General features: G+C 41.2%; 1 protein-coding gene across 2 annotated transcripts in view; it reads left to right on the top strand.

Annotated features, from left to right (window-relative positions):
• Positions 1-13,052, top strand: part of fstl5 (follistatin-like 5) — a 157,340-nt gene that overhangs the window by 81,789 nt on the left and 62,499 nt on the right. For both annotated transcript variants that reach the window (XM_086222213.1, XM_086222214.1), the window contains exons 5-6: positions 4,859-5,055; positions 9,227-9,347. In XM_086222213.1, coding sequence (XP_086078339.1) covers positions 4,859-5,055; positions 9,227-9,347 — 318 coding nt within the window. The remainder of the gene's footprint in view (positions 1-4,858; positions 5,056-9,226; positions 9,348-13,052) is intronic.

The following is a 13,052-nucleotide window of genomic DNA, read 5'->3' as shown; positions in this document are numbered from 1 at the left end:
ATATTTGGTGACTTTTGACATAAAGTTCATCACATCTTGCACGGTTAACTTGTCTTCTTCACAGTAAATTATTCCACTTTTTTTGTAAACATGCAGAGACGTTTGTGTCTGGATGCCCGTGGAGGCCAGCACCAGAAGAGGTCAGAGTCCAGTTTTTATTTTGGGGTTCATGTCAGAGCTACCGTCTTCGTTACTCAAGTTTATGGTAGCGTGAATTCCGCGGTGTATTCAGAGAGCAGCTCAAAAGGAGTCTGAATGAATCGGAGGTCATAGCTGCATTTACCAGGTAGATCTCAATACAGTTGGACAAAAGCAACAAATAAATCAAAGTTGTTGCTTTTTACCTTTGGAACATGTTGGTGTACTTAATTTGCGAGTGACAACGGCAGCCATTATCTAATTAAAGCTGACACTCCCCTGTGTAGACATGTAGTGTTTGGCTACATGGGGGTGGGAGGGGGTGGGGGGGTGGGGGGGGAGCATGTGTGAGTGCACAGCGGTTTGTGTGCGCATGTCTGTGTGCGCTTCTTTGACGCTGCTGACCTTCATATCCCCTGGGTATGCCAGCAGCCATTTATCTTTTATTCATTCTGCCATTTGTGACCAAGGCAGCTTCACTGGCTCTGGCGCTTGTCAAAACAGACCCTGTCCCATGATATGCAGCAGGCTGCAGCCGGAACAGCCTGTGCTCGTACAGCTGATGCTGTCTCCAGGACGGGAATTAAACTTGCTGATTCCATTCCCACAAATTCACTGTTTAACACTCAAAGCTTTTTGGAAGTCAAGAGACCCCCTCCAGTTGGGCCGCCAACTGTAGTTGCCTTTTACAACAAAAAAAGAAGGAGAGAAAGAAAAGGAAAGACAAGAGAAAAAGGTTGTCTTAAAGGTATTCAGTCATGCCAGAGAAATGTTCACATTTAGCCCAACACTTGTGCGCCAGCAAAAGCTCTACCACCCAAATCCATGGATGCAGGAGGTATCAAATCTGAGCTCAAGGACAAGACAGAAAGATGTCCATATTTTAGAAGTCCATCTCACTATAGTGTAATTCCACAGAGGAGCCCATCAGTGGGATACATGAACCGTAGCATAAGAAAACAGCAACATTGCCTTTGGCATCTAGTTTGTGCCCCAAGTAGTTTCCTTGCCATTTCTCTTCTGTTGCATTGTGGTTAAAATTTCATCAACAGTGGCCAAAGGTCCGTGTGAATAACTACATACTTGACAAATACGGCAAAAGTCAGTGTGACACTTCGCTACCAGTACAGCAACCTGGACATATAATATTAAACTAAAAAAGGATGCCAGCTTGGATGAGAAGTTGTGTCAAAAGCTTTATTGCCATCCTCATCTTTGAAATACTAAGCAAAAAAAAAAGAGCGTGCAGCTCCTCTTCTTTTTGCAAGTTTGGAGGCGGGAGCAAGTATGATCTCAGACACTCGGCGTGTGTGGTAGATGCAGTCGTTTGAGTACATTTTAGGAGTACTAGTGAATGGAAGTACCTCAAATGAGAAGTAAAACATAACACAAACAAGTTTCTTGACCATGAGGGGTTTGTCCTCACACCACTGCTGCTGCTGCTGCTCACACCCTTGCAAGTTGCAAGAGGCTTTATTGCGTGAGCGTCTGCAACAGCTGTCAACATCTCACTGACAGGTGGACCTGCCAAAACAAACTCCCGCATTCTTCCAAAGCTCTTTGCTTGTGTTTAATCCTCGCCACCTGGCTATGGGAGGCTTTCATTGTGCAGATCTCAGTGTTCCTATCAAGCAAGGAGCAACATTTGTGCAGCTTGGAAACAGCTGTTCAAATAGTTGAGAAACTGAAGGCAAAAATTTACATAAAGGGTTTAGTGATGTGTGAAGCAAGCAGGATAGGTTCGGTTCTCCCCTGGATCAACGCTTAAACTCTACGAGGGATCGTCACTGTTTGAAGAGATAATTGCTCATCTGGTACAGTATGTTGAGGCCGCTGGAGGTTGCTGTGAATCACTTGAGCTCAAAATCTCTCACAGTGCAACTCTATTGAGATGTGATGACTGTGGAAGCCATACAGTAACATACAGTAAGACTCACGTCACTCTCACATTCATCGCCGCATCCATTCACAACTCAGTTATTCAGGTTTTTCCTTTTGTCCGTTGCACATTTTAACCCCGTGATTTTTTTAAACTTAATCAAAAGCTCAGACACTACTTTTAATCCCTTTAATTTACAGTTATTACTCTCATTGAAGTGCCAGATGGTATAAAATGTCCTACAGTTGAATGAAGTTGGAATTTGTCCTATTTGACCTTCCTGACTCCATCAAATCAATAACACGGCAACCTATTCGCCGCTGTCCAACCCGTGTCAAACATCTTGATGTGTTATTGGATTCTGATTTAAGTTTGACAAGCAGCCTCATCCAGTGGTTGAGAGAATGGGTTTCACTCCAGGCAGCTTTGCACCGTTGCAAAAATCAAGCTATTTCTGTCTTTCAAAGGTTCTGAGACATCCACACCTTAATCTCCAGCCACGCGGTAGTTTTCTGGACTCTGAGATGGAACTAAATGGTACTGAACACTGTAGCCCGGCTCCCGATACTTTTAGTCTGACCTCCCTCCACTCTCTGGTTCAACAGTATCAGCTCTTAGGTCCACTGTTTGATTGTAAAGCTCTAAATGGGCTGAGCGACTCTTATTCTACCTCCTGAGGTGGGGTGACTTTCCCCATCTGGCTGTCCCCGTAATCTAAACTTTGGTCACACTTGCAGGCGGACCAGTTGCCCCTCTGTCCTGGACTCAGAGCAGCTCTGACATCAACACTGAACCTTATGATGTGTGAAGGGATTTTGAAGTACATTTTGCTGTTTTGTGCATTTTTCTTTCCCTTCATAATGTACAAAAACTACATACATTTCCCGAATTGATTCAAGCTTCCTTGAAGTGTTATCTTGCCTTTTTTGAAAAAGACAAAACCTGCAAAACATAAGACGGAAACACCTAATTTGAACTCTGTCTTTGTCTGGGGAAACTGCAACATTGTCAACCCCAGCTGGTGTCAAAGAAGTCAAGTCTGCTCTCTGGTAAACCATAACAGACCAACATAATGGGCTCAAAAGTTTTTTTCTTTTTCTATGCTACCTGTTCCAGCCATCATAATGTGGCCTCTACCGCCATTTTCTCACACGCACCACCTTACAAAGCCTCCATTCACCTCAAAGCTCGATGGAAATTGCATTTATTTTGCAGAATTTCTCAATTTCACTTGACTATTGTCATCATAAAGTACCGACAGGTGAGAAGTTTGCTCCCCTTCGGCAAAGCTAGCATAAAGAGCTAGGCTATTATTACATCACATAGGCTGAGGACAGCATTTCCCTCACTGCCTCCCTCTATTGTCTCCCTGGAGTCGAGGCTCCAAACCTATTTTTATTCACTAACATCTGAATCTTCCAGATGTGGCTGTTTTGTGCCCACGCATTTTCACTTGTGTCTCTGAGCTTCTTGCCTGTTATTTGTGTTGATGTTTTTTCCCAATTTAGGAAGATATGGTTTGTTTTGTTGTGGGGTTTTTTTCCACAATATACTTTATATATAAATATGATTTTACAAGTATACGCTGATTATTCATTCTATAACACCAGAAGAATATAAAGGGGAAAAAAAACTCCAGAAGTGTTGATGTATTTTTAGAATTTTAACAGTGAGACTCTTATATATGTCGTGTCGTTCTCAGGCACAGTAATTATACTAAATTTTCTACACCTACACCAGACTTTCACAGGTCATGACCAAATGATGATTGACACCTGTGGAAGCTCTCTGAATTTCCTTCAGGCTGCTGAAATGCTTGCTGATTGCTCTCTCACTCAAAGATGTAAAGCAAAAGTAACATTTTTGCATCCATTAATGTCTCTTTTGCTAAATGAGTCATCTGCTTTCACTGAGGATCCAGTTTAACTCACTTCTGTACTCACCAAATCATTCTTGCTTGATCAGCCTCATCAAAGTTCAATTTTTTTCTTCGGCTTAATGCAGCAGATATGTTTTGTTGGTTTTGTTACTGAGTAAATGATCACACTATATATTGCAGCAAAGGTGTCATCTTCCTCCCCTGAGGTTTGCATCCTGTTGTTTTTGTGGGCAGGGTGACATCAGCTAATAAATATGTTGTAAGCGAAGAAATCACTTCCACATCTAACAATCTAATTTTGAAATTGATATGACACGTGTCAACTAGCTGCTCTAGTCATTATCTCCTCTTTGCCTCAACTCTTCTGAACCTTTCATGTAGCTGACTTATTTGAGCTAGAGCTTTTGATGGTGGATTGTAAATAGTACATCATAATGTTTCTTCGGTTGCTGTCAGGGTAAGCTCTCGACACCTGCGTGATGAATTTACTCGTCAGATTCTTTGTATAGAAGTGGCGCTGCTGCTTTTATAGTTAGAGGCACTGAGATGCTTCGCGACTGTCACTGTTTGTGCTCCCCTTGGGAAAATAATCCTTAGTATTTGTTATTTTGATGCAGACAATCACAGACATGCTCCAATTTAGGTTTGCTTAGTGTAAGAGGCGGCGTATTGTTGAACAATGCGTGTCTTCAGGGGATTCTAGTTTTCACAGGTACTAATTGGCTGAGATTTCAAACATTGCATCCGGTTTTATAAATCATTACGCTTTTAATTATGAGCCAGTTTCAACACCTGGGAGTCATTTAGGTATTTGTAGAAAATCTGCAGTTCAACCCTTGTTTTTTTTTTATTCATCTGAACTGAGCAAAATCAAAGTTTCTTTCCATCGTGCCCATTGATTGTTAATTATGTGCCTGCTCTGTTCTGTTCCGTTTTGCTGAAGCTCTTCCTTTCTTTCCCAGATGATAACTGCAGACTGAGTGACTACCGGCGACTGAAAACCAAGATTCTGGTTCTGTATGACAAAAGATACTTTGGGTCCAACATCCACGGGGTCCACAAGGACAACATGAGTGTCAGAAAGCAGCTGGTTGACATGATGTTCAAGCGCTTCGATGGTGATAACAACGGCCAAATAGGCGCCAGCGAGCTCTCACAGGTAAGGACAACTCATTCAAACCGGAGCAAACGCGCATTTAATGCTTGTGTTGATCGGCACGGCTTTGTTATGACGTCTTTATGTTTTAGTTTACAAATCTAGAATAATGAATTGTATAATCCATCTTACTACCTACTAATTAAAGGAAAAATATCAAGAGAAAAACATATAGCTTAATAAAGTATGAGCACTTTGAAGGTAACTACCCTGTCTCTCGATGTCCTCCTAATCACCTCTGAGTTCTTTCTCTAAATCCAACTGCGAAATATAAGAATTCTAAGTTATACCCACAGCAATCATTCTGTCAGTTTGGTTAATTAGCAGCCTTTCAAACCAACCCTATTTGTATGTTTTGATCATGGTACACAGTCAGGAGATAAATATGCCAACAGCATCATTGAGGCAACGCGTGCAAAAATATGAATACGTGCAAATGGCAGCAAAAGTGTCCGCAGATCACGAAGGAAATAACAACACAAAACGATCAAAACATGACAAGCCACGTTAAAAACAATGAAAGTACTCAAATTATAAACATTACTGGCAATAAAACAATAAAACTATTTTGAATAACCACTGACTTCTTCGTAACTGTATAATCCAAGTCTTCTTTATCCAGTCGTACGCCCAGTAATCCACGAATACCATGAGGAAGATGAGGATTATGCCGGACAGTGAATTTGACAGTGCGTCAACAAATATTTTGGATAGTTTTGCTGTTCGATAGTGAACCGTTTCAAGTTTGTAGTTGGTGATTTCCAGATAAGTTTCCTTGACTTTTTTGTATGTTTAGCATTAAAACGCAGCTAGTAAACCACAAGAGTACCAAGTCAACATTTCCTGGAATCAGTCCCAAATTACATCACCAGGGAACTTCTTGTGTTCATGGTAGGACTTCGATATATTCTTTATTCAACCACATGGCAAACTTGAGTGGTTCAGTACACAAATCTTTAAAAAAAAAAAAAAAAAAACCTCCATAAATAAACAGACAAACGTACTTAAAAGCACAGGAGACAAACAAATAATCAGACTCATTAGTTCAAGTATTTATGTCACAACACTTTAATTTGTCAAAGTCTCCAACTCCCTCCCGGGGCTGTCAGATTAATTTCATTGAAATATCCGTCCAAAATGAATCAGCCATTTGTGTGTTCAGGTGTTTAAAGCATCTGCTTTGATGTCTACCATAACTGTGTCCATTTTACTCCTCTTTACCCTTCCCTCTGGTAGCTGAGTGAACGGCTCTAGGTGAATCTTTTGAAAAGCAATATGGGTCAAAGGAGCCTGGCGCTCATGGGAGGCTGCAGCCTTTTACCAGCACTGCCAAGAGGGATGGTTGTAAATAGAGCTTTTTGTGGCTGCCAACAGGAACGAAGATATTCTGTGCATAACAGATAGCGTCTCCTGTACCTGAGGACTGATTTAATATAGATGGTGTTTGAATAATTGAAAGGGTAAGCAACCCGCAGTGGTTTTTGGAATAGTGATCCCAGTTGCTATTCTTAAGTCGGTTTCCTGCTGATCAAACAGGACATTCCATCCGTACAGGGGTCACCTTGGTTAGCTTGGCCGTGCCCTCTGCCTCACAGGGAGGATGCTTTAGACTGACTATAAATTAATTTTATTATCTTAAGTTCCAAGCATCTCCAAAAAAAAAAAAGTGATATTTTCACAGTATTTGCATGTTTTTACATATTTTTACATGTACATTGCGCCCTGTGCCAGCATGGAAGAAATCAATGCTCAGTGAGTAAAATGCATTGTCAACAAACCATGCTGTGCTGTGCTGATGGAATAATACTGTCAGTATTCCTTATATGTGAATATGCCCTTAAATGGAGTGAGTATGACTGCATCTCCCTATCTTATTAAATGACAAGCTAGTCAGTAAAATTTAACATCCAGATGGAGAAGCTCTTTTCATGGCTTCCTCAAGGGCTGTTTTCGCCCTCCTCCTGTTTTTATCTGTGACACATGTGGGCTTTTTGACAGATGTCACACTGTGTCAGCCACACAAGATATTTCTGAGAGAAAAGAAGAGAGGGAATTATCTGTAGTAGTGGGGAATTACAATATCAATGCTTTGCAGGTGGCCATCATGGGATTTTTATCTGAATTCCAGGGGTTTTGCACATGCACACATTCACGTGTGCCGTCCTTTTTCCTCATTCACTGTATTTTTTTTTTTTAATCTCAGGAAAAGATTAAAGATAAGATCATGACAAATATTTCATCACACTGCAACAATGGAACTACAGTTCTGGCTTGCTGCAGTGTCTGAAAAGTTAAACATTTTGCATACTCAAGGTCACGGCATAATAATCGCAGTGCAAAATAGCTTCATCAGCCTGATGAATGACATAATAAACTATGTCAGCTGTGGGGTGACAGCGTCTAAACACAGGGGCACCTAAAAGTAATTATGATTTGGGTCTGTGATGAGTTTTTATGTTGGTGTATTAAATTTCAGAAAGCAATTTCAGCGTAATTGAATAGCTTTGAAATTATAGCTTATTTTTTTTCTCCACAAAGGACATGACTTTCAGGATAGATAAAAGTGCAAATTCGTGCAGATCGTCCAAATGTTCTATTTGTAAGAGAACTTGTCGGGTTACATGAGGGGGGTGTTTTCATGTCATATATCTTGGTCTATCATTACCGGCTACTCCTAAATGTTGGGTTAGGGATGCTGGGAAGGGAAGTGCACTGATTCCATGGATGAGGCGTGATGTATAAAGCTGTCCCCAGTGATCAGCGTCGTGACGGCTGATCTAGTATGATGGATGTTTTACTGCCAGGGCTGTGTAGAAGGTGTTCAATAGGGTCGAGTTTTAGGGGGGTAATGATAAACCCTGCGCATCGTTTGAGTCCCTTTTATAAAACTTCCTCAATAGACTGACAGCTGATAGTGTGTCTCTCATCAGCTTTGGCACCCAGCCAGTATCAGAGAGTTTACAACCCAACAACACACATATCAGCCCCCACATCATACGGGGGCTCCGATTCTTGTGAGCGATATATGAAGCACGTTAAGACACAACCGCGACAGCAGGTGCAATATGGATATTAATCAGACATTTGGCAGTCTAACTGGACTCTCATAACACACGCGAACCCGTCTGAAGGTTTATCCCTGTCTAGCTGCAGGTGATTGGCTCAGTAAATGATATTCATGAAGCTGGTACCTGCTAAAGTAATAAAGGACTAAGAGAGAGTTATAAACCCCCCTCAAGGCTGAATAGTTCCTCCAGTGGTCATCTATCTCAAAAAAGGTCATAGTTAAAGAACCATATAATTGAGATGCAGTCAAAAATTCAGTCCAGAACATGGCGTTTATATCCAAACATGCCCACTGACTGATAAATTAGCATTACAATTAGCGATCTCATCCGTTTGCAGCCTCTGCAGCGTTCATACGCTGAGCAAAATGGAATCACAGATGAGGTAACGGCCATCGAACTCTCACCGTTTGATTGACACCTCACTCATCCAATGGTGGTGCTTCATCTCCAGTCCGCAGCAGTATCCCATGCAAGTCAGCGCTCAATCAGGAGTGTCTTCCCTCTTTCCCCAAACAGAGAGAAAACGGATGGAACCACATTGTAAAGATGACTGGGGTTTGGCATGTAGATCATGGCAATACGCTGCTTCCTTCATGCCAATGGAATGCAAAGAATGTGTGGAATAAGGTGGTGGAGCCATGATCAACTTTAAATAAATGGAATGGGTTTTACATTTTACCTTGGGTATGTGACAAGAAATGTCATTTATTGACCCAGGCATTTAAGCACTTCACATACTTTTGAACAAAAGTGTGGCAAAGATTCTCTGTCAACGAAACTGTAATAGAAACTGAAGCTGAATAAGCTCAGTCTAGATGCTGTGGCCACATTGTGTTCCAGCTGATATCTCCCAGCTCTACTCACCTGCAGGCGCCTCTTTAAAACAACAGAAACTTTCTGACAACTCTTACCACTGTTGTGTAAGAAACTCGGAAAGGTGGTGTGTTTTGAGTGTTGTTTTTGGGAGACACAAACAAGAGCCAGCAAAGAACAAGTCACTCTGAAATAGTCGGAACCACGAAGTTGATGGTCAACAACCGGAAACCTTTCACACACACTGAACACAAACCCAACTACAAACGAACAATACTGTGTTCTCATTGTAGGTGATCAAGCAAGAGGGCCTTTCCAAGGACGTCTCCGAGTGCACATTGTTCGATCTACTGAAGTACAACGACGTAAATGATGATGAACATCTGACAAAAGAGGAATTTTATACAGCTTTCGGTGAGTTCAAAGCTTTAGTACCACGTGTTCTGTCCAAACATCCATTCATCCAAGTATTCAGCATTAAAAATTGTTTTTAACGATGTCACTGAGACAGAATTAAGATCCAGCCAGCATGCGTTACTCTACATTCTCCACTCACATCGTCTGTGGATCAGATATGGCTGACTGAATCACTCGTCCATCCAGCCTCAGTCAATAAACTCCTAATGAGTTTTATCACATGTACTGGTGTTGATTGCTCGCAGTGTTTCAGCCCATAAGTATTATGACAATGTTAATTTTCATGCTCATCAGTTTTCAGCACTTCTGGATAATTCACTTGGACAAAAATGAGATAATTGTGATAAACCTGCATTGTAAGCTTGAAACCACACAGACAGCTGATAGGTAACTTCAGACCTTCATTTCAAACCCTTCTGTTGATGCTTTCAATAGCTTTGCATGTGACACGTGTCTAAAATGACTTTATATCAATGTAAGAAGAGTATCTTTCAGAATTGGGTTGAGATTGCATTTTCTCTCAAGCTCTGGAAAATAACTGACTTGCTCAAAACATCTGAACGTCGTTACTTTTACGATATTTTTCCAGACTGACAGCTGTGCTCAGATTTTTGACCTAGCTATCGACTGTATTCAGGCTGGTTTCCGAAACACACACACACACACACACACACACACACACACACACACACACAAAACAAACACATTAAATGCAATTTTTCCAAATGTGGTTCAAATCACATTTGGAGGTGATTTCAAATCAGATTCTAATCGTATTTCTCAGTCTGGGGATCAAAATTTTGGACTTCAGATTTGATCTGTACCACCTCTGGGTTGTTTTCAGCGCAAATCAAAGTGTTTGCAGATTACTGAGCATAAAGCTGGATCATGAGGTGGTGGATGATATCGGACGACGCATTAGAGTTTGTGAACTCGTGTTCTGGGGCCGTTGTTTTGTTGCCGTCGCTGGCCAAAGGCTTTCTGCATTCTGGAATTATGAAGAAATAATGCAGCTTGGGACAAAAACAATGTCTTTATGAGCTCAAGACATTGATTTGTTAGTACTTGAAAGACAAAAACTTTTTGGATGAAGTATCACCTTAATTTTGTGTTGTAATGGACAAGGTTTGGATTAAGACGCCCACATAGTTTCCCACTGCATTTGAGCATCATCAGAGGTCTCGTGAACTCCATGTCCCACCTGTCACGACCTTGCGATTGCATCGTTCCTCCTGCTGCACAGTGAAAGTTGCCATTGCAACGTATACCAGCCTCCTCTCCCTCAGTAGATAACGGAGTTCTGCACGCTGATTTATCAGCTTGACTGCTTGGAGGGCAGGACAATGAGCACCATTCCTCTTGCTTCTCATGGAAAGCCTCGTCAACATTGTGCGTAGTTAGTGAAGCCTACATCGTTACCATAGAAACCCATCCAGATAGCTGGCCGATGTCGAGACAGAACAATTCCAATCTCATCACTTCCAGTGACAAAGCTGTGCTTTGAGTGAAGCCAAAGTGAGGATGATGGTGAACAGGGACTCGTTTCTCATGTCAAGGCAAAAGTTTACTCACTGAGAACTTCAGAGTGTCTCCGCCTGTATTGTCTTCAGAAGTTTGGTCCACCAGGGTAGATGGATGAAAGAGTTCAACATTGTGTTCATGCCAAAGGAACCAGGTCACATCTACTCCAGTAAAACCAAGTCTTCCTCATTAGGCTGATAATAATGTCAGGTATCTGGGAAACACAAACATACGTGCACTAGTTTCCTCCTCGTGTTCCTCCTCATCTCTTCCATAATAAACTCCCTGTCTGACATTTTCAGTCAGCTGCATATCCTCTGACAGAATATCCTCTGACATTTGCCTGGCTCGACGCATTTAGAAGTGGGAGAGAATTGATAATCAACCTTCGTCTCATCATCACTTTTTTATATTTAGAGCATTTCAGTGAAAAAGTCACAAGAGCAACATTAAGGGGTCTCATCTTGTCTGCTGTTCCCACCATCATATGTGGATGAGTGGGAGAAAACCCCTTCTGGCAAATTACAAAATGAAAGGAAGCCCGGCCAGTCTGGGGAGAGAACGGCGTTTCCTTGAAGAGTTGAGTTGCTCTAACTCCAACTACTGCCTCCTCAGATTTCAGATCTTTTTTTGCATGCTTCCAGCTTAACTCCTCACAAAGAAATAGGATATATTATGTGACTGAATCTCCCCCTTTGAGGCACAGTTTCTTTTAACACGCTTTACGCTCTCAATTTTCCATTCTCTTTTCTGTATGTGTCATTTAGCAACACTGGACCAAATATAAACATGACTGTGAGTGCATTTGATTAATGAACTCTCAGCCTCGCTGAACATTTTCATACACACCAACATTTGAAGTAATTTCTCTTCTGTTCACCTGAATTGTGACATGTAATAATGATCCTCAGATGGTGTCTTTTAAAAAAAAAAAAATCATTTTAAACCTAGCTCATGCTGCTAAATGCTTAGTTACTTCAAAGATAGACCTTCATGCTGAGAAAGAAAAGATGACAAAGTCACAAATTCACCTTCTCCTGAGACTAACAGCTGCTCTGAATGTTGAAATTCTCTTCATCTCAATGGAACTATACTCATCCAACCCAGGAAGATAACACAGTCACAACGCAAATGAACAGACGCAATAAAAAGTGTAGAATCACTGATTTGTCAAACCACCAGTAGTTTGGTCTTAGTTTTAAATAAAAATGGGTAGATTGTATTGTTTTAAGATTCATTAACCAAAAAAAAGAAAAAATGATCAGTGACTGTGAGCTGCACAGAGCTCTTTCACATTATTCAGAGACATTTAATTAAAAGTTCATATCTTCATTTGCTGCTTCTTATAAAGGGAGGCAAAGTCTTTGCAAGAGTTTAATTAAGCTGAAGGGAACACATTACCTAGAGAAAGGTAGATGTTCACCAACACAAGACTCATTTTAGACTCAAAAATCATCCCTCCAACCAGATCAAAATGCTGGCCTGATGCCTCGTCTGAACCGGGCCGGCAAAGCAGTGGTGGAATTAGAGCTGTAGCTCAATTTGTGAAGTAACACCTAACTTTAATTAGATTATGTACCTGCCCAATGTTATTTTTCCAGCCCGATGTGATAAAAAGTAGTCCAAATAGGCAGAAAACCATTCAACCTGGCATTGCTCAGGCTTATGGAGAATAGTCAATGAGATGCTATACAGCAATGTACATTTACAGACATTACAGCACTAATGCCGCCTTTATACTTTTACTTGAGAGAAGAAATGCTGCTAGATTTACTAAATCCAGTAACAAGAGAGACGGGAAAGAACGGATATGTTCACATCTGCTTAGGAATCTTATTTGCAGCTACATGAGATTTAGTGAACAAACTTCAACACTTGGCGGCGTGATGTGAATTTCCTCACATTTTGCCAACTTCAGCAGTGCAGGAGTAACAGAATCACAACAATGGCGGTTTGTCAATGCCAAAAATTGAACATATAACCACACAAATTTAACCAGTGCAGTCGGTCTTAATCGATACAGCCATATAGACCCGCTGTATCTGGATACATCAGTCAATCTTCATTCATCGTTTTGACTGAGAAAGACGCGGTTTTAAACAGAAACTGAACACCAGTTCAAGTGTTTGTTGGAGCCATCCTCCGTAAATGATGTGAAAATATAAACACAACCAGGTTTCT

The sequence above is a fragment of the Aulostomus chinensis genome, chromosome 13 (assembly GCF_037954235.1).
Source record: "Aulostomus chinensis isolate RoL2024-O1b breed Wild chromosome 13, RoL_Achi_v1.0, whole genome shotgun sequence".
Taxonomy (NCBI): domain Eukaryota; kingdom Metazoa; phylum Chordata; class Actinopteri; order Syngnathiformes; family Aulostomidae; genus Aulostomus; species Aulostomus chinensis.
The sequence above is the reverse complement of the archived record's forward strand: the minus strand, read 5'-3'. Positions and strand labels throughout refer to the sequence as shown.